This window comes from Schistocerca cancellata, chromosome 4 (genome assembly GCF_023864275.1).
Source record: "Schistocerca cancellata isolate TAMUIC-IGC-003103 chromosome 4, iqSchCanc2.1, whole genome shotgun sequence".
NCBI classification, from domain to species: domain Eukaryota; kingdom Metazoa; phylum Arthropoda; class Insecta; order Orthoptera; family Acrididae; genus Schistocerca; species Schistocerca cancellata.
In genome coordinates this window covers 137,191,437-137,214,645 of record NC_064629.1, presented here as the reverse complement: position 1 = coordinate 137,214,645, position 23,209 = coordinate 137,191,437, and the positions used below count along the sequence as shown (strand labels likewise).

General features: G+C 44.2%; 1 protein-coding gene across 1 annotated transcript in view; it reads right to left on the bottom strand.

Moving 5' to 3' along the window:
• The window catches only part of LOC126183925 (GTPase-activating Rap/Ran-GAP domain-like protein 3), a 662,070-nt gene that overhangs the window by 178,562 nt on the left and 460,299 nt on the right, over window positions 1-23,209 (bottom strand). The window contains exons 6-8 of the mRNA XM_049926272.1: window positions 14,410-14,474; window positions 13,878-13,944; window positions 10,343-10,445 (exon numbers count right to left, since the gene is read on the bottom strand). Coding sequence (XP_049782229.1) covers window positions 10,343-10,445; window positions 13,878-13,944; window positions 14,410-14,474 — 235 coding nt within the window. The remainder of the gene's footprint in view (window positions 1-10,342; window positions 10,446-13,877; window positions 13,945-14,409; window positions 14,475-23,209) is intronic.

Here is a 23,209-nt window from a genome sequence, read left to right as displayed (position 1 = left end):
GGAGCTCAGTTGGAAGCCGTTGTGCCGGTTGACAATATTATCGTGTATTCTTATTTCCACTACCTCGTCCGCAGCTCGTGATCTCACGGTCGCGTTCTCGCTTCCCGAGCACGGGGTCCCGGGTTCGATTCCTGGCGGGGTTAGGGATTTTCACCTGCCTCGAGATGACTAGGTGTTTGTGTTGTCCTCATCATTTCATCATTATTCATGTAAGTGGCAAGATTGGATTGAGCAAAGGTTAGGGATTTGTACGGGCGCTAATAACCGTGCCGTTGAGCGCCCCACAAACCAATAATCATCATCATCATCCACTATCTCTTTGATGACTAAATTCACAACCCTTTGGCACGCCAAAATACCTGTGTACATTCAAAACAAAAGTGTGTCCTCGGTTGATGGTGTGGTCTGCCACTGCAGGCTTGTCAGTTTGGGCGAGAGGAGCGCATCTCACAAGTTCTGAACAGCGCTGCCAGATGCATAATTACGCCAATTCGACGCCCCACCTACCACACTCGCAATTGATGCTGTAGGTACCAGGTGCCTGTGGTCTTCAAATGACCGAAGAATATTATCTATTTTAAACGTTGAGCGGAAAATGGTTCTATTATCCTGGCAATTTTGGTTGTAAGTGGCTCTGCGTACGAAAGCACGCCAGACATTTGGTTTCTTCCTGTGGATTTTCTTCTTCTTCTTCTTGGCCGGACAGTGCGTCCTATTTTTATCTCTGAGTAGCCATTCTTGCGAAATGTTTCAAGCGGATTCTGTAACTACACTCCAGGAAATTGAAATAAGAACACCGTGAATTCATTGTCCCAGGAAGGGGAAACTTTATTGACACATTCCTGGGGTCAGATACATCACATGATCACACTGACAGAACCACAGGCACATAGACACAGGCAACAGAGCATGCACAATGTCGGCACTAGTACAGTGTATATCCACCTTTCGCAGCAATGCAGACACCTATTCTCCCATGGAGACGATCGTAGAGATGCTGGATGTAGTCCTGTGGAACGGCTTCCCATGCCATTTCCACCTGGCGCCTCAGTTGGACCAGCGTTCGTGCTGGACGTGCAGACCGCGTGAGACGACGCTTCATCCAGTCCTAAACATGCTCAATGGGGGACAGATCCGGAGATCTTGCTGGCCAGGGTAGTTGACTTACACCTTCTAGAGCACGTTGGGTGGCACGGGATACATGCGGACGTGCATTGTCCTGTTGGAACAGCAAGTTCCCTTGCCGGTCTAGGAATGGTAGAACGATGGGTTCGATGACGGTTTGGATGTACCGTGCACTATTCAGTGTCCCCTCGACGATCACCAGTGGTATACGGCCAGTGTAGGAGATCGCTCCCCACACCATGATGCCGGGTGTTGGCCCTGTGTGCCTCGGTCGTATGCAGTCCTGATTGTGGCGCTCACCTGCACGGCGCCAAACACGCATACGACCATCATTGGCACCAAGGCAGAAGCGACTCTCATCGCTGAAGACGACACGTCTCCATTCGTCCCTCCATTCACGCCTGTCGCGACACCACTGGAGGCGGGCTGCACGATGTTGGGGCGTGAGCGGAAGACGGCCTAACGGTGTGCGGGACCGTAGCCCAGCTTCATGGAGACGGTTGCGAATGGTCCTCGCCGATACCCCAGGAGCAACAGTGTCCCTAATTTGCTGGGAAGTGGCGGTGCGGTCCCCTACGGCACTGCGTAGGATCCTACGGTTTTGGCGTGCATCCGTGCGTCGCTGCGGTCCGGTCCCAGGTCGACGGGCACGTGCACCTTCCGCCGACCACTGGCGACAACATCGATGTACTGTGGAGACCTCACGCCCCACGTGTTGAGCAATTCGGCGGTACGTCCACCCGGCCTCCCGCATGCCCACTATACGCCCTCGCACAAAGTCCGTCAACTGCACATACGGTTCACGTCCACGCTGTCGCGGCATGCTACCAGTGTTAAAGACTGCGATGGAGCTCCGTATGCCACGGCAAACTGGCTGACACTGACGGCGGCTGTGCACAAATGCTGCGCAGCTAGCGCCATTCGACGGCCAACACCGCGGTTCCTGGTGTGTCCGCTGTGCCGTGCGTGTGACCATTGCTTGTACAGCCCTCTCGCAGTGTCCGGAGCAAGTATGGTGGGTCTGACACACCGGTGTCAATGTGTTCTTTTTTCCATTTCCAGGAGTGTAGATAGACAGACTTTCCTTGTCGTATATGGCTCGGATTCTGTGTAGCGGGATGATGAGTACAGATTTGCGTTGCGATGGATCGTGGCAGCTATTGGTATTTAGGCACAGTTCCGTGTATATCTTCTTCCTTTAGACGAAATGTTCCAGGACGCCATACAGGTTTTTCTTTATCTTAATGTCTTGGAACTGTAGGGATTCGTTTTTTCCACCTTCTTGGTGAACTTGACGTTCTCGTGTATGCTGTCAAGGTGGCACAGAAATTCTTGCAGGTTTTCTTCATCATGCAGTCACACTACGTATGCGTCGTCCACAAATCTGTAGGATAGGCGAGCTGTTTCGAGATCTGCTACCTCGAATTGCGCCGTCCGCTAAAGGTGATCCAGAATACGCTGAGGTTATGTAGTCGTTGTTTCCGGGCCGTTTGTGTGCTCAGATGGAGATATAGCGCCGCAGAAGACAACGTCTACAATACGATCAGATTAACGCATTGGACTGGTGAGGAATGACGATCAGTTTTGATGTTAGAACAACCTAAGGAGAAACTAGTTGTTTTGGAGGAAAAACTACTGCAGTCACGTGGATATGGGAGAAGTGGCTCGAGGAAGGATGGTCTGACAGATATTCAGCAAATCAATTACTCACAACTTTACGACTGTAATGACACAAAGTAAATGCATATTTGGATTATCGACTGTTCAATCACATTAGACAGCCTTCCTTAGGGTATGTCCCGGCATGTGGCAAACACAGTTCGTCGATGTTTGCAAAACCACGCACGGTGGGAGGCCTTTTACAGGCTGCTGTCCACAAGTCTCTGCGCCTCATGTTGGACTGCTAGATGGACGGTTAGCCACCGTCTCCTTCAGCATTCCTTCCTGCAACGTCGTACCCGTTCGGCTGTAGTTTGGCGCGTCTCCAACCAACTGCTGCATTATGAACCTAAATACGGACGGGGCCAATCATTCATATCCTTTCCAGTGCATTCGAATACTGGTGGTATGTTGACAGCAACTCCTACTCACTGATTCCCAACATGGAGGTAATTAGTTCCTCAAAGTAACGAAACGAATTTTCTGAGGGGTAAAAACAAAAACGGTTTGCTGATGCTTCAATCACGAAACTAAACTGCTTTAGAAAAATAATTTATACTGCCGGTAGTCCATAATGTTCTAATACAGTGGTCAAAATAAATGTTGCACATTGCCGAAATATTAATACTGAACGTTTTGTTCAGAAGTACGTATGATATAAAATGGCTCTGAGCACTATGGGACTCAACTGCTGTGGTCATAAGTCCCCTAGAACTTAGAACTACTTAAACCTAACTAACCTAAGGACAGCACACAACACCCAGCCATCACGAGGCAGAGAAAATCCCTGACCCCGCCTGGAATCGAACCCGGGAACCCGGGCGTGGGAAGCGAGAACGCTACCGCACGACCACGAGATGCGGGCTATGATATAAATACATTGGTTTATCTGTAATGTAATTCTAGCGGAAACAGTCCATGTTTCTACCTTGAAAGGAGAATATGTACAGTCTATGACAGTCGTGTAAACCGTCGACACTGCAGTACTCGTGCTGTGTGTTACTACTAGGGTTGTGTTGCTCGAGGATGGTTCGGACAACAATAACGAACGATCAGAGGCTCTGTATAGTCATTCAAATGGAAAAGGGAACGAGACGAGTGGATGTGTCACTGGATGTCGCTGTGAGTCAAAGTGATGTCCCTTGAATATGGAACAAGCTGCTAGCGACAGGATCAGCTGTGGATCGTCACAGAAATGGCAGCAGAAGAAAAAAACAGCAGATATGCAGGATCAATATCCGTATATCACAGCAAGCAGAAACCTTCAGCACAATGTTACCGTCTACGGCGGGAGTTCCAAACAGCGGCAGTAGAGCAGGTGTCAACATAAACGATGCGAAATAGGTTCCATGAGCAGGGACTACGTGCCAGATCTCTCAAGAGTTCTCCTCCAAATGGGGTTCAGAGAGGGGATCGTGTCGCTTGGTCACGAAGCCACTCTTCGTGGAGTAGGAAACTGTGGAACAAACGACCTTTTCTGATGACACGCGTAACGGTGTCCACGCTGAAAATACTCACATTCATGTGTGGAGGCAACGAGGACAAAGTTTACACCATATCTGTATCGTAGACCGCCATCCTTATCAAGGCGGTTCAGCCACGTTTTTGAGTGGAATCATGTGTGGCCGCAGGACACGCCTTCTGCCAATACATGGGAGGACGACTGGTGTGAACTATCGGGACGACATCCTTCCACGCATTGTGACTCCATTTGGTGAACATGATTCACGCTGATGGACGACAACATACACTCCCATCGCTACAACCTTGGTTACACCTCTCTAGTGGGGCGTAGAATCAGTCTGACAGAGCGGCCTTCATGTTATCCAGATCTCATCTGCGTTGATAATGCAAGGGCCATTTGCAATCATTCTGTCTCACCAGAGACCATAAAGAGCATCACAGATGCCGCTGTGGAGGAATGGGATAATATCTGACAGTCAGATCTGGAGAATTTGGTAAGGAGTATGCCTAACACCACTCAAAAGTGTCTCCAATTACGAGGAGGGCTAATTGTTTCATAAAAAAATATGTTATGCAAGGTGACAGTGAGAAGAAACTATAATGTTTCCGGGGGGATCTTTTTTAATATTATTCTTTTTCTTGTTCCTGCTTAGCAGTGGAAATGTGTTTGTCTCCTATATTTTTTGTTTTATTACGACTATACCTGACAGAACAAAATCAGTTTTGTTTCCAGTATTGACAATAAAGCATTATTTTGACCAGTGTAATTATTACGTAAGTAACCAATGTGGCTTTGTGGTTCGGTGTGTCAGTGGGTAAAATATGAAACAGAAACAAGAAAAAAGTTAGGTTTCCTAAAATAAAACCGCGCCACATAGAATCGACATCACTGATATTTTAAAACCAAGTACCAACTATTTCCAACAGTAAACAAAATTGCGACACATGGATTGCCCGCTATTTAGTGTATTCACTCTAAAATTAAAAAAAAAGATGCACCACGAAAGACTTATTCAAATTAGTCACAAATTGATATTCATACAACTAAGGCGGAAAGTGCAACACTACAAACCTCCGCGGCCGATGGATGAATGTATGACGCTGCAGCGCAATTTCACCGCGTAATTGGCGAGGGTAGTAAACTTGACTCATATCGATACCAGGGCATAAAGTCTTAGCGAATTTAATTTCGTGTACTCAGTAGTACGGTAACTATGCCTCGCAGACAGGCAAATGAACGATACACACAGAAGTCAGCGTTTGAGAGAGGATGTGTAGTTGGGCTCAAAGGAGCCGGTTGGAGTAATCAGTGAGTCGATCGACATTTGAATAGGAGCGATACCACTATCTGACGCTGTTGGCAGGAATTGGTGAACCGTGGCCGAACACAGCGTCAAGAGGGAAGAGGTCGACTTAGAGGGACGACAGAACTTGAGCACCGAGCAATCGTCAGCGAGCCACTCAGAACACTGTATGCATCACCACTGATCCGCCGTGCAAACTGTGCTTCGCTGACCACAAAGGACAATTAATTGGCGGTTCACAGAAAGAGGGCTGAGCTCATGGCGCCCCTTGCGCCAACTACCATTGACCTCTCTACACCAACAAACCCGTTTGCAATGGTGTCGGGAACATTCGGCCTGGAATCTCATTAACCGGAGCAGAAATGTCTTCATTGTTGAGTCCCACTTTGAAGTGAGGTCCGATGGGCACCGAAGACGTGTCTGAAGACGCCCCAGTTAGCACAGGGATACCAGTCAGCAGTGATAGACTGGGATGCCATTTCATTTCCTAGCAGGATCACTTTGGTTGTCATCCGCAAAAGCTTTACAGTACAGCGGTACATCGGCGGTATTATACTCCCCGTTTTGTAATCCCTTCATGGAAAGCCATCCTCGGCTTAAATTTCAGCAAGATAATGCCCGCCCACACACGGTAAGAGTTTGTATTGCTTGTGTTCATGCTTGCCAAACCCTACCTTGGCCAGCGAGGTCGCCAGATCTCTCCCCAGTTCAAATGGTTCAAATGGCTCTGAGCACAATGGGACGTAACTGCTGTGGTCATGAGTCCCCTAGAACTTAGAACTACTTAAACCTAACTAACCTAAGGACAGCACACACATCCATGACCGAGTCAGGATTCGAACCTGCGACCGTAGTCTCCGCAGTTGAGAACGTTTGGAGCATTATGGGCAAGGCTTTACAACCAACTCGGGATTTTGATAAACGTCTACATCTACATTTATACTCCGCAAACCACCCAACGGTGTGTGGCGGAGGGCACTTTACGTGTCACTGTCATTACCTCCCTTTCCTGTTCCAGTCGCGTATGGTTCGCGGGAAGAACGACTGCCGGAAAGCCTCAGTGCGCGCTCGAATCTCTCTAATTTTACATTCGTGATCTCCTCGGGAGGTATAAGTAGGGGGAAGCAATATATTCGATACCTCATCCAGAAACGCACCATCTCGAAACCTGGACAGCAAGCTACACCGCGATGCAGAGCGCCTCTTTTGCAGAGTCTACCACTTGAGTTTGCTAAATATCTCCGTAACGCTATCACGCTTACCAAATAACCCTGTGACGAAACGCGCCGCTCTTCTTTGGATCTTCTCTATCTCCTCTGCCAACCCGACCTGGTACGGATCCGACATTGATGAGCAATAATCAAGTATAGGTCGAACGAGTGTTTTGTAAGCCATCTCCTTTGTTAATGGACTACATTTTCTAAGGACTCTCCCAATGAATCTCAACCTGGCTCCCGCCTTACCAACAATTAATTTTATATGATCATTCCACTTCAAATCGTTCCGTACGCATACTCCCAGATGTTTTACAGAAGTAACTTCTACCAGTGTTTGTTCCGCTATCATATAATCATACAATAAAGGATCCTTCTTTCTATGTATTCGCAATACATTACATTTGTCTATGTTAAGGGTCAGTTGCCACTCCCTGCACCAAGTGCCTATCCGCTGCAGATCTTCCTGCATTTGGCTGCAATTTTCTAATGCTGCAACTTCTCTGTATATTACAGCAATGTAGTATGTTCCTCAAGTGATAGTGTTCTAGAAGTATCCAGCAACGTCCTTTTCTAATCATTTGAGAAAAGAATTGAAAAAATAATCCAGATTGTAGCTGAGAACATAATGACAACATATGCAAAATTTGGTTTAATTTTCTCTCAAACAGTTTACACTGAGGTAACAAAAGTCATGGTATAGTGATATGTACGTATGCAGATGGCGATATTATCACGTAGACAAGGTATAAAATGGCATTGCATTGGCGGAGCTTTCGTTTGTATGCAGGTGATTCGCGTGAAGACGTTTGCGATGTGAATACGGCCGCACGATGGGAATTAACAGGCTTTGAACGCGGAATGGTAGTTGGAGCAAGACGCATGGGACATTTCCTTTCGAAAATCGTTAGCGAATTCAATATTCTTAGATCCACAGTGTCAAGAGCGTGCCGCGAATACCAGATTTCAGGCATTACCTCTCACCACGGGCCGACGGCGTTTACTTAACGACCGAGAACTGTGACGTTTGCGTGGAGTTGTCAGTGCTAACAGACAAGCGACACTGCGTGAAATAACCACAGAAATGTATGTGGGAGGTACGATGAACGTATCCATTAGGACAGTGCGGCGAAATTTTGTGGTAATGGCCTATGGCAGCAGACGACCTACGCTGGTGCATGTGCTAACAGCACATCGTCTGCAGCGCCTCTCTTGGGCATGTGACCATATAGGTTGGTCCCTAGACAACTGGAATTCCGTGGCCTGGTGAGGTGACTCCCTATTTCAGCTGGTAACAGCTGATGGTACGGTTAGAGTGGGGTGAAGACTCCACGAAGACATGGACCCAAGTTGTTAACAATGTACTGTGTAAGTTGGTGGTGGCTCCATAATGGTGTGGGCTGTTTTTACGTGGATTAGACTGGGTTCTCTGGTCCAACTGCACCGATAATAGTATATGGTTAGGTTCGGCTACTTGGAGACCATTTGCAGCCATACATGGATTTCATGTCCTCAACCAACGATGGAATTTTTAAGGATGACAATGCGCCATGTCACAGTTGTTCGCGGTTTGTATGAAGATATTCTGGACAGTTCGAGCGAATGGTTAGACCACCCAGATCGAACGACAAGAGTCGCGTCGAACATTTATGGGACATAATCGAGAGGTCGGGTCGTGTACAAAATCCTGGACCGCCAACACTTCCGCAGCTACGAACGGCTATAGACGCAACGTGTCTCAGTATTTCTGCAGTGGACTTCCGAGGACTTGTTGAGTCCATGTCACGTCGAGTTGCTGCAGTACGTAGAACAAAGGAAAACTGACACGATGTTAGGAGGTGCCTCATAAATTTTGTCATATGTACCCATGTATTTTCTCGTACGTCACCCATTAAACTTTTTTTATCATAAGTTTTGGAATACAAATACGAGAGTAATCCCAAAAGTTAGGTCTCCTATTTTTTTATAAGTGCATAGACCTGTTTATTTCTACAATGGGCCGGCCGAAGTGGCCGAGCGGTTAAAGGCGCTACAGTCTGGAACCGCACGACCGCTGCGGTCGCAGGTTCGAATCCTGCCTCGGGCATGGATGTGTGGGATGTCCTTAGGTTAGTTAGGTTTAAGTAGTTCTAAGTTCTAGGGGACTTATGACCACAGCAGTTGAGTCCCATAGTGCTCAGAGCCATTTGAACCATTTTTCTACAATGGTTTACATCAGTTTACAGTTTGAACATTTAGCTATTTTTCGACATAAACACCATTTCTATCGATGCATTTTTGTTGACGCTGTGGCAGTTTTTGTATGCCCATGTCATACCAGCTCGCCGCCATGCTATTCAGAAAGTTATGAACCTCTTCTTTCACCTCGTCGTCGGAGCTGAATCGCTTTCCGGCCAAACGTTCTTTTAACCTAGGGAACAAGTGATAGTCACTGGGCGCCAAGTCAGGACTACAGGGTGGCTGGGTGATTAGGTTCCATTGAAGCTGTTGCAGGAGAGCAACGGTTTGCCGAGCGATTTGTGGGCGAGCGTTGTCATGGAGAATGTGTACGCCCTCGCTCAACATTCCTCTTCTCCGGTTCTGAATTACCCGTTTGAGTTTTTTCAGAGTCTCACAGTACCTGTCAGCGTTAATTGTGGTCCCAGCGATTCAGCTCCGACGACGAGGTGAAAGAAGAGGTTCATAACTTTCTGAACAGCATGGCGGCGAGCTGGTATGACATGGGCATACAAAAACTGCCACAGCGTCTACAGAAATGCATTGACAGAAATGGTGATTATGTCGAAAAATAGCTAAATGTTCAAGCTTTAAACTGATGTAAACCATTGTAGAAATAAACAGGACTATGTACTTATAAAAAATAGGAGACCTAACTTTTGATATTACCCTCGTAATAAACGATTTCATCGCGTGTGTGTGTTTTTTTCTGAAGAATATTTTTTATTTACTGTTATTGCTGATCTTTAACGTTTTTAGCCCCACCACTCATCTTTAAGTATTTTAGTATACGTAGCAAATACGTCATACTGAACGCTCACCATCTTATTATGTTCTCTATCGGCAAATACTTCATTCTTCTTGAAAAGACACGAGGTATACACCAGACATAAAAGCACCATTGACTATAAAAGTATCTTCTACATTTATTTCTTAAGGTACAACACAGGGCTTTGGTGCTAATTACCTGATATTGAGACACAACTTACAACCCAGTAATTTTGGGCCGTCACCTGTTACCTCCAAATGTTGGTGAGAAATTCCATTTACTTTATCAGGAGTAGAATGTTATCAATATGGGATGAGCACAAGTTGATCTCACGGATTTTACCGTTCGGTTCAGGTGACGGATTAATTGTTGAACTACATGCAGGTAAGACACAATTCGATTATTCGTATAATACACTGTAAAGTGTAACACCACTTGGTACTTTTTTGTATCACTGTGTCACTAAAATGTGTTATTTTTGTGAAATACTACTACAGTTGTGAGAGGATTGTCTTTTCTAGTTACTGTAGACGTCGTTGTTAGCAATGATTGATGGAAGCAAGTTCATCAACATGAAACTGAATACTCACCATTACTGAGCATTTCGTCATCAGTTGACTGGCCAGGCTTAGTGTAAAGGACGCCAAATTTGAAGTTCACTGATCCCTCTTGCTCTTCCAACAGAAGCAGGTCCTGGAATGAAAACAACTGTAATGGAAGCAGCGCACACTACAAAGCGTTTCATGACACACACAAACACAGGTGACAACGATGAATAGTGCTCTGTGCTTACGGAGACATTGATAAAAAGTTAAAAGGGACGTGAATTGCAGCAAACATGTAACACGAACACGAAAAAATAATCTCCTATGAAAAATAAATACAATGGAGTAGAAATGAAAGTTGTAACTGCTGCCTGTTGAGTGTTTCTGTGCTAATTTCTGCACTCTATGCAACAATTGCGTGACTGTATTACACACTAAGACAATGCATTCCGTCATTCCAGGGAAAAATGTTCGAAATCTGAACTCCTAACGTCCAGACAGTCATGATATAAGACCTGAGTTTCTCTCGGGGTGTACAATGTTCAAATAACTTACGGGAATGCAGCAGGGTGAAGTTGTCGGCAACTGCCGACATTTCGACAGGTGACCGCCCTGTTGTTTTCAGGGTAAAACTGCATCAAGTAAGCGCTGTGCAAGTGAATTTAAAACATTGTTTTGCAAAGCAATTCTGGAAAGATAAGACTCTCTCTCTCTCTCTTTTTGCAAAGCAATTCTGGGAAGATAATACACACACTCTCTCTCTCTCTCTCTCTCTCTCTCTCTCTCTCGTTTTGCAAAGCAATTCTGGAAAGATAAGACTCTCTCTCTCTGTCTCTCTCTCTCTCTCTCTCTCTCTCTCTCGTTTTGCAGAGCAATTCTGGAAAGATAAGACACTCTCTCTCTCTCTCTCTCTCTCTCTCTCTCTCGTTCTGCAAAGCAATTCTGGAAAGATAAGACACTCTCTCTCTCGTTTTGCAAAGCATTTCTGGAAAGATAAGACACTCTCTCTCTTTCTCTCTCTCTCTCTCTCTCTCTCTAAACACTAGGGTATCACACAACCAAAAATGAGCGGTGCTACAAGCTATCTATAGTGGAAATTACTAAACAAGGGGCGGGTTAGCTTAACTCTATCCCTTTGTGATAAATCGCATGGATAAAGCTTCTCGTGACGCAGTTTTATTCGTAATAAGCAAAGGTTTTAAGTATGCACTGACGCCCAAGTGTTTGCTGGTGGCTGATTTTATTAATTCTGTCGAACAGGCTGTTTTTAAACCTGCTGATGTTGCAGAGAAGGCTGGGAAGGAGGCATGTCGTGTGCTGACTGTGGGACGTCCACCCAAGAGTAATATAACAGCAGCAGAGAGGGTTACTTTATGTTCACTTAGAGTTCAGCCGGATATTGTTATCTTACACGCGGACAAGAGCAATACTACAGTTATTCTGGACAAGCAGGATTACGTTCAAAAGACGGAGTGTTTAGTATCTGATACAGCGTATCGCAGGATCGGTGCTGATCCCACAAAAAGTGTTGAGAGAAAGTCTAACAGCCTCCTGAAGAAAAGTTCTTTGTCACAGGAGACTATGAAGAGTCTTAATTCTTATTATGCTGTTCCTCTTAGATTATATGGCCTTCCTAAAGTCCACAAGGAAGGGGTTCCTCTTCGTCAGATTGTAAAATCAGTGCTCCGACACGTTGTGTGGCAAAACACTATCCTGCTCTGTTGAGCCCACTAGTTGACTGGGGTGATAGTCACATTAAGAACTCGGCTGATTTCTTACGTCGTTAGAGGCAATGCGTTTATTCTAATAAGTTTTGATGTGGTCTCTCTCTTCACTAGTGTGACTCTGTCTGATTCGTTACTGTTCTATGAGCAGAGCGATGGAGTTGCGACTGGAGGCCCGTTGTCATATGTCATTGCAAATCTGTTTATGGAAGAACATGCCTGGGAGTAGGCGGCTTTGAAACCTGCGTGTTTTTCAGATGTGTACACGATACTTTTGTTGTTAGGCCTCATGGGAGTGAGAAATTGAACGATTTCTTAGATCACCTGATTCAATCCACTCGAATGTTAGTTTCACGATGGAGGTGGAAAAGGATGGCTGCCTTCCCTTCCTTGATGTGTTGGTTGGGAGGAAGGTTGATGATACGTTGGGACATGCTGTTTATAGGAAGCTTACTTACACTGATTGTATCCACAGGCTGACGGTTGTCACCATTAGGCTTAGCGTGAAGGCGTACTTCGTACCTAGGTTCACACGGCCCACTTCGTTTTAGACCCGGAGTAAACTCGTTTTGAGGTTACCTTCCATCAGAATGGATACAGTGAAAGGCAGATTAGACGTGCGTTGCGCTATCGATCAACCGTGCACCGGGTGGGTGATGATGACACCAAGTTGGCAGCAAGGTCTATGGTCTTCCTACCTTTAGCAGGGAGCTTGTCCAACAAGACTGGTATTGTTTTGCAGAAGTATGATGTGAAATGTATCTTCCAATCTGTATCTAAGTTAGGGGTCCTTTTAGGTTCTGTTAAGGATGATCCTGGTATTCGTAAGGCGGGTGTCTATCGTAGTCCCAGCATTTGTAGCATGTCATATATTGGTCAGACTATCAGGACCGTGGAGGACCGATGTACCAAGTACAGGCGTCACATACGCTTACAACAGCCGAACAAATCGGCTATTGCACAACATCGTCTTGGTGTCGGTCATCCTATGGAATTTAACAACACGGAGATTTGGACACACACTTCCAGCTATTCCAGATAGTGCTATATAGGAAGTAGTAGACATTCACTTAGCAAGTAACCTCATAAATAGAGGTGGAGGTTTTTGCTTAAATTCTGCGTGGGCTCCTGCTCTCTCCCTTGTCAACACCAGAGGGAAAGAATTAATGTTATCTCACCCGTTGTTTAGTAATTTCCACTATCGATAACTTCTGGCATCGATTATCTTCGGTTGTATGGTGGCGCTAGTGTTTACAGCACATGCTTGTGTGTGTGTGTGTGTGTGTGTGTGTGTGTGTGTGTGTGTGTGTGTGTGTTATCTTTCCGGAACTGCCATGAAAACTAAGGTTTTAAATTCACTTGCGCAACGCTTACTTGCTGCAGTCTGGCATTGAAAATGACACTGTGGTCACCTGTCGAAATATAGGCGGTTGTCTACGAATGCACCGGGCTGCATTCCCGAAAGTTACTTGAACTTTCGTGATATACGCTCTAAACTGGGAATTACAAATGTTCTCAGGCTTCAGAGACCCGAAAAGGCAGTGAATTATCCAGACCTTACTGTAAAGTACTACAGTATTCCTTCTTAAGGGATGAAAATGATTGTGTAATGCAGTTTCTTATTTTCGAGTGTCCAAGAGGTCTTAGGTCGAATATTATCACTCCACAGTAAATAGAGATTGATTTCTTGAAAAACGTACTGCAATGTGAGAAAATTGTGCATACAATCGGCACATCGAATGCATACATAATTTCCATATGTCATATGAGTGCCGAGGTTTATGAAACACAGAAACTTAAAAATTTAAAAACATTACGATACATACACAAATTATACTTTATGTGATTTCAGTTACCTTCTGCAAATCAGGTGTAAATATTTCCCTTGGTCCCTTGTCCAGTTTCTCCACACAAGAGAAGTTGCTGCATGCGATATGAAAACAGAAGATTAAACTTTCCACGTTGTTTTTAATATTAAAGCTCGACATATTTTGGACACAGCGTTACAAAATATGAATGACTTCAGTTCTTTCTTGTAAACAAAAATGTTTCCTTTAATTAGCAACAGTTTATATCGTGGAAGAAATGACAGTTCAGGCCAGTGCCTGGAAACTGCAACACATAACTCGTTTATACTGAGTGACACTTAGTGTTAGGTTGTGAAAGAAAGAAAACGTAGTTGCATTGACTACATAGGCACCACTGTTTATTAAAATAAAATTTTGCAGTTAAAGTCATGTGCAAGATTATAATCAAAAGATATAATCTCAACAGCAGCAAAAGGAATAATAAACAATCTTCATTCACATTTTCGAAGCCTTTTAGAACATAAATACCGTAGTGTATTAACGCTAAATTTCGTACAGAATTTACTGTTTAACATCTTACCAGAGAATTTGCTTGACTGTTGTTGGCTTGTTGGGTGAGTAAGCAAGAGAAATTTTCTGCGACCCCTGAAAAAATGAAATAATTTAATTTTGAAAGTTATCAGAAATTAGCATGCTGTCTACCCTGTAAAAACCTACTGCGAAATTAAATAATATTGATATTTATATGTTCAAATATCCGGAAGTATAACATAGCTTCCTATGATTAATGTCTGATGCTTAAGTTTGTAGCTTCACTCATGTCAACTTATTTAGAGGAATATCAGGTTGGTTCCTCATTTACCTATCAGATATATAGGACACAAGTAGCCAACAATTAGGAAATTTCCAAGTAATGTGTAAATATCAATTACGAGAATAAATATATAAATTACAGTCACGGGGTAAAGATATGTGTCAAGTTCTTCTGCCGTACAGGAACAAAATAAGTGGAGACTGCGCTCGCTCTTGGAATTCTAAGGACTGGTATAATTGTTTTAACAGCGGATGAATTATTCCAGACTTCAAAATGATTTTCTGAAATGAATATAAAGCAGATAACATTCACACTGAATGGCGGGGTCTTGTTGGAGCTCGGTTGTCGACATTTTTTAGTACAAAGTGAATGAGCTCGCAAACACGTGTTACCTATGTAGTGATTGTGATGCAACCAAGAAAATGTCACGCAGAACGTTTTATGGACACTTCGTGCCTTTGGTTTCTCTTTTCCATTCACCAAAACTGGAAGATATGATTTACTCAATGTAAATGGCTTTTAAAACGAACAATTCGCATTCCGTGTTTAAATTCAGTTCTTCGATCACATTACAAGCATTTTGTGCGAACGTTTAAAGTTCTACGTTCAGAAATATATTCTTTATTGCATGGGTTGTGATGCAACCTCCCGAGTACTTCCACAGTGCAGTAATTCCAATCGTACAGGCGCACGGGCAGCAGAACTTCAGGAAATGAAAAATTATGAATGTATACAACTTTTTATTTACGAAACGTTGTGTACACCAATTTCCAGATTTACATATTACAAACTCGTCGTATATGAAACGGCTTTAGTCCGATACAAATATTTACTCAGATATTTGCAGATAGTGTGAAATGAAACTCCTGCGAGTTCACCTCTTTGAATCTGAAATTCACTGATTCTGCTGTCATAATCATTTGTGACAAATCAAGAAAGTGTGCCGGACCGGGATTCGAACCTAGGTACTTGTCCATCGCGGTTAGTTATCTTCTGAACCAATCAAGTGCGTATGCATCACGTACCAGCTGAAAATTTCAACTTGCCTCTGGATCCTCCCCATTTCTTTCTTGTAATAATTTTGTGATTTTTCCCTTTATCAGTAAAGTATATCAGACCTTTCCAGACAGCAACTACTATTAGTTATATAGTAATACCGATAGGTTTGGTGTTGATTACGTAATGGATTTTCAGTAATCTGGAAGGAAGTTGGGTCTCGTTCAACTTTCTGAGTGAATAGTTCCAAATATTAGTTTTTACCAGGACTTACTTGGAATGACATTCTTGTGGTTACAACTTCTTATAATGGATTCAGAAGTTTGCTACTTACTTGCATTTGTTCCAGTTATGAGCAAATGAGTTCAGTCAACTGAAAATACATTACAAGTACATCTGATTCTTGATACTGATTAGCAAAAGTACTATTTTAAATACATTAATGGGATAAATAGGAGGAAACGCCTTCAATACAGAAAAATTGTCCCTTGCATTTATATTGATATAATTATCCAGATTAAGAAGATTTATATCCGTTGCGGAAGTAACGTCTTCGCAAATAAATTTCATCTCCGGGTCGACGATTTAATAATGGGGGAAACTGCTTTAATAGAGATGGAAACTGCTTCCCCACTGTTTTCAGCACGGCGTGGGAGGCAATAATAAGCCTGTATTAAAGAAGTGCGGCATGCCAAATTTTTCAGATGACCCAAAACGTTTTGGGGTTGGATGCTTGCCACCTACGAATCGACTGGAGTCGTTATCCTCAGAACTCAGCATTAACTTCTATCTACAGTTGCAAAGAGTTTTATCACACAGTTATAATGTTTAAGTTCAGCATTGTGCCTGCAACAAGAGATAGGCTAGAACTGCGAAGGAATTCCGTTTCGTTATAGCACACAGATTTCTCTTGTTCTGTCTCATTATACTCTTAATTTAAACAACTTTTTATTGTAGGGCGTAACATTGTGCACAGACATGTTTTCTCGAATTTTAAGACAACTGTAAAGGAAATTTTTGGTACGAGCCCTCGAGACAGTAGCTCTAATCTAGCAGGGTCTGGAGATCTAGCTGCCAACGACACGTTTCAATTAGTGAGAAGTGGTCCTTGGCGTATCCACAACTGTGTTCATAAGGTACCAAAAATGCACGTGGGTTCTATCGGCTTCTGTCGATTTCTCCAAACAGAAGGAGTCAGAGGGCAGAGTTATAAATTCGTGCCTACTCGTACAGTACATGCAAGGTCTGTTACACATTATGAGAGGACGAGTGTACGGCTTTTAAATGTAACGTCAGGATGTCCACGTTAAATAGATTCCTGAAATAATCTCGACCTATTCAGTTTCTCATTCACACCTACGGGAGAATTGCAGTGAAACGCGCCCTGAACTCAACGCCGTACAGTACGTGATGGGGACACTATTATTTGTCCATAGCATTGTTAACAGAAGTAAGAGTACTGTAGTACTGACGATACTGAGAAGAGCTTCACGAATAAAATTTTCTTATTCCGTGTAGGGAAGTCATTCGCGTCATCTGTCTGCAAATCGTGAAAGTTTCGCGTGCTATCACGTTTTAACTGTCTGTATATCATATTCTCTGAGACGGAATTTGGGGGCCAACCCGGCATTTTCCCACACGAGCGTGGGAAATCGCGTAAATACCGCATTCAAGTTGGCCGGCGTATTCAGCGCACGGTCGTTAATCTGCCGCGCGGATTCGAGCCGGGTTTGGCTAATTTCCCAGTCTTGCAAGCTAACGCGCTGCGCTTTACGCTGCACGAGCAGGGGTGGATAGTTAATGAAAGAGTTTTGTGTATTTCATCATGTACGTCAGTCACACAAAATTCATGGAGTTCTGTTACGTGTAGCTTCAAATTACAGTTTTATTACGTACTGATTTCCATAGAGCGAGAAAAGATCACAAAATTACCGTGTACTCAAAATGTTGTGTGCCGATAGAGGTGAGCTACTGATGCAACGTAGACAGCTTAACATAAAATAACATAAAAAGCCATGAAATCAAAGAGTCAGTTAAAGAATTTGTGTTCGAATTTAGAGAAGGTATTGTTCTCGTATCTGTACCACAGATACGAGGTAAGGATTCGTTGTGTGGAACCATGGTGAGGAACTCCTCGGAGACTTCCTAAGACACCCGAAAAGTCTCCGTGCTAACATAAAATTTATCATATTGGTAGAGGACGACCAACAGTCGCCCTTTCTAGATATGCTGGTTACGTGGTACGGTGAAAACTCGGGACAAAGCGCGTTTAGAAAACCGACACAAACGGACCAATACCTGCACAAACTGTCAAATCACCATGCGAGCCGAAAAGAGGTATGATTAATATGCTGGTAACGAGAGCAAGACGAATATACAGGGTGTTTAAAAAATGACCGGTATATTTCAAACGGCAATAAAAACTAAACGAGCAGCGATAGAAATACACCGTTTGTTGCAATATGCTTGGGACAACAGTACATTTTCAGGCGGACAAACTTTCGAAATGACAGTAGTTACAATTTTCAACAACAGATGGCGCTGCAAGTGATGTGAAAGATATAGAAGACAACGCAGTCTGTGGGTGCGCCATTCTGTACGTCGTCTTTCTGCTGTAAGCGTGTGCTGTTCACAACGTGCAAGTGTGCTGTGGACAACATGGTTTATTCCTTAGAACAGAGGATTTTTCTGGTGTTGGAATTCCACCGCCTAGAACACAGTGTTGTTGCAACAAGACGAAGTTTTCAACGGAGGTTTAATGTAACCAAAGGACCGAAAAGCGATACAATAAAGGATGTTTGAAAAATTTCAACGGACTGGGAACGTGACGGATGAACGTGCTGGAAAGGTAGGGCGACCGCGTACGGCAACCACAGAGGGCAACGCGCAGCTAGTGCAGCAGGTGATCCAACAGCGGCCTCGGGTTTCCGTTCGCCGTGTTGCAGCTGCGGTCCAAATGACGCCAACGTCCACGTATCGTCTCATGCGCCAGAGTTTACACCTCTATCCATACAAAATTCAAACGCGGCAACCCCTCAGCGCCGCTACCATTGCTGCACGAGAGACATTCGCTAACGATATAGTGCACAGGATTGATGACGGCGATATGCATGTGGACAGCATTTGGTTTACTGACGAAGCTTATTTTTACCTGGACGGCTTCGTCAATAAACAGAACTGGCGCATATGGGGAACCGAAAATCCCCATGTTGCAGTCCCATCGTCCCTGCATCCTCAAAAAGTACTGGTCTGGGCCGCCATTTCTTCCAAAGGAATCATTGGCCCATTTTTCAGATCCTTAACGATTACTGCATCACGCTATCTGGACATTCTTCGTGAATTTGTGGCGGTACAAACTGCCTTAGACGACACTGCGAACACCTCGTGGTTTATGCAAGATGGTGCCCGGCCACATCGCACGGCCGACGTCTTTAATTTCCTGAATGAATATTTCGATGATCGTGTGATTGCTTTGGGCTATCCGAAACATACAGGAGGCGGCGTGGATTGGCCTCCCTATTCGCCAGACATGAACCCCGGTGACTTCTTTCTGTGGGGACACTTGAAAGACCAGGTGTACCGCCAGAATCCAGAAACAATTGAACAGCTGAAGCAGTACATCTCATCTGCATGTGAAGCCATTCCGCCAGACACGTTGTCAAAGGTTTCGGGTCATTTCATTCAGAGACTACGCCATATTATTGCTACGCATGGTGGATATGTGGAAAATATCGTACTATAGAGTTTCCCAGACCGCAGCGCCATCTGTTGTTGACAATTGTAACTCCTGTAATTTTGAAAGTTTGTCTGCCTGAAAATGTACTGTTGTCCCAAGCATATTGCAACAAACGGTGTATTTCTATCGCTGCTCGTTTAGTTTTTATTACCGTTTCAAATATACCGGTCATTTTTGAAACACCCTGTATGAGCCGCAGAACCTCAGACACGAGATGCGACCTACAAAGAGTTCTGAGGAGCTCTTGGTACTCCACCAGTTACATAAGGAGTGTCACAGAATCAAACACTCGGCGAAGTGATACATCGGAGAAAGAAATGTCGGGTAGGGGCTTTCTGCCATACTGTCACAGAGCGACGGAGGGAGCCTGTCGTATATTGCTCAAACTTGGCGTAAGGACTATTTATAAACCGACAAAGAAGTTAAAAAAGTGTCTCAGATCGGCAAAGGGACCCACTTGCAAAGTCGGGATTATACAGCATACCATGTTCATGTGGAAAAGGCTAATTTCATCTTAACTGCAGACCTGATGATGGCAGTAGTCTAAATGACATAATAAATGAAAATAAATTAAGCGATCTACTCGGCTTTATTGTCAGGAACCTAAATTGATCGCAGACTCTTTTTAGGGAATTTATTTCCTTTGCTAATGAATCCCACAGTATGCATTTTCTTTATAATTTCATCTGAGGGAGAAGTTTTGGGTATTCCTCGACGAGCTGCATTTTCAAAGGCAGTAAGGAAACGTTTGAATCCAGTCTTCCATCTTTTATCTGTTAAATCGAAGAAGCAGGCTTCTTATAACTCTTCATCAGCTTTGGTTGGAGTTCTGTTACTAATAAACCATCCAAACCAAGAACTTTGTTACTACAAACTTGGCCATTAAAATTGCTACAGCAAGAAGAAATGCAGATGATAAACGGGTATTCATTGGACAAATATATTATACTGACATGTGATTACATTTTCACGCAATTTGGGTGCATAGATCCTGAGAAACCAGTACCCAGAACAACCATCTCTGGCCGTAATAACGCTCTTGATACGCCTGGGTATTGAGTCAAACAGAGCTTGGATGGCGTGTACAGGTACAGCTGCCTATGGAGCTTCAAAACGATACCACGGTTCATCAAGAGTAGTGACTGGCGTATTGTGACGAGCCAGTTTCTCGGCCACCATTGACCAGACGTTTTCAGTTGGTGAGAGATCTGGAGAATATGCTGGCCAGAGCAGCAGTCGAACATTTTCTGTATCCAGTAAGGCCCCTACAGGACCTGCAACATGCGGTAGTGCATTATCCTGCTGAAATTTTCTGTATCCAGTAAGGCCCCTACAGGACCTGCAACATGCGGTAGTGCATTATCCTGCTGAAATGTAGGGTTTCACAGGGATCGAACGAAGGGTAGAGCCACGGGTCGTAACATGTCTGAAATGTAACGTCCACTGTTCAAAGTGCCGTAAATGCGAACAAGAGGTGAACGAGACGTGTAATCAATGGCACCCCAACCCATCGCGCCGGGTGATACGCCATATGCCGATGACGAATACACGCTTCCAAAATGCGTTCACCGCGATTTCGCCAAACACGGATGCGACCATCAGGATGCTGTAAACAGAACCTGGATTCATCCGAAAAAGTGACGTTTTACCATCCGTGCACCCAGTCGTTGACTACACCATCACAGGCGCTCCAGTCTGTGATGCAGCGCCAAGAGTAACCGCATCTACATCTACATTCATCTACATTTATACTCCGCAAGCCACCCAACGGTGTGTGGCGGAGGGCACTTTACGTGCCACTGTCATTATCTCCCTTTCCTGTTCGAGTCGCGTATGGTCCGCGGGAAGAACGACTGTCTGAAAGCCTCTGTGCGCGCTCTACTCTCTCTAATTTTACATTCGTGATCTCCTCGGGCGGTATAAGTAGGGGGAAGCAATATATTCGATACCTCATCCAGAAACGCACCCTCTCGAAACCTGGCGAGCAAGCTACACCGCGATGCAGAGCGCCTCTCTTGCAGAGTCTGCCACTTGAGTTTGTTAAACATCTCCGTAACGCTATCACGGTTACCAAATAACCCTGTGACGAAACGCGCCGCTCTTCTTTGGATCTTCTCTATCTCCTCCGTCAACCCGATCTGGTACGGATCCCACACTGATGAGCAATACTCAAGTATAGATCGAACGAGTGTTTTGTAAGCCACCTCCTTTGTTGATGGACTACATTTTCTAAGGACTCTCCCAATGAATCTCAACCTGGTACCCGCCTTACCAACAATTAATTTTGTATGATCATTCCACTTCAAATCGTTCCGCACGCATACTCCCAGATATTTTACAGAAGTAACTGCTACCAGTGTTTGTTCCGCTATCATATAATCATACAATAAAGGATCCTTCTTTCTATGTATTCGCAAAACATTACATTTGTCTATGTTAAGGGTCAGTTGCCACTCCCTGCACCAAGTGCCTATCCGCTGCAGGTCTTCCTGCATTTCGCTACAATTTTCTAATGCTGCAACTTCTCTGTATACTACAGCATCATCCGCGAAAAGCCGCATGGAACTTCCGACACTATCTACTAGATCATTATATATATTGTGGAAAGCAATGGTCCCATAACACTCCCCTGTGGCACGCCAGAGGTTACTTTAATGTCTGTAGACGTCTCTCCGTTGATAACAACATGCTGTGTTCTGTTTGCTAAAAACTCTTCAATCCAGCCACACAGCTGGTCTGATATTCCGTAGGCTCTTACTTTGTTTATCAGGCGACAGTGCGGAACTGTATCGAACGCCTTCCGGAAGTCAAGAAAAATAGCATCTACCTGGGAGCCTGTATGTAATATTTTCTGGGTCTCATGAACAAATAAAGCGAGTTGGGTTTCACACGATCGCTGTTTCCGGATTCCATGTTGATTCCTACATAGTAGATTCTGAGTTTCCAAAAACGACATGATACTCGAGCAAAACACGTGTTCTAAAATTCTACAACAGATCGACGTCAGAGATATAGGTCTATAGTTTTGCGCATCTGCTCGACGACCCTTCTTGAAGACTGGGACTACCTGTGCTCTTTTCCAATCATTTGGAACCTTCTGTTCCTCTAGAGACTTGCGGTACACGGCTGTTAGAAGCGGGGCAAGTTCTTTCGCGTACTCTGTGTAGAATCGAATTGGTATCCCGTCAGGTCCAGTGGACTTTCCTCTGTTGAGTGATTCCAGTTGCTTTTCTATTCCTTGGACACTTATTTCGATGTCAGCCATTTTTTCGTTGGTGCGAGGATTTAGAGAAGGAACTGCAGTGCGGTATTCCTCTGTGAAACAGCTTTGGAAAAAGGTGTTTAGTATTTCAGCTTTACGCTTGTCATCCTCTGTTTCAATGCCATCATCATCCCGGAGTGTCTGGACATGATGTTTCGAGCCACTTACTGATTTAACGTAAGACCAGAACTTCCTAGGATTTTCTGTCAAGTCGGTACCTAGTATTTTACTTTCGAATTCACTGAACGCTTCACGCATAGCCCTCCTTACGCTAACTTTGACATCGTTTAGCTTCTGTTTGTCTGAGAGGTTTTGGCTGCGTTTAAACTTGGAGTGAAGCTCTCTTTGCTTTCGCAGTAGTTTCCTAACTTTGTTGTTGTACCACGGTGGGTTTTTCCCGTCCCTCACAGTTTTAGTCGGCACGTACCTGTCTAAAACGCATTTTACGATTGCCTTGAACTTTTTCCATAAACACTCAACATTGTCAGTGTCGGAACAGAAATTTTCGTTTTGATCTGTTAGGTAGTCTGAAATCTGCCTTCTATTACTCTTGCTAAACAGATAAACCTTCC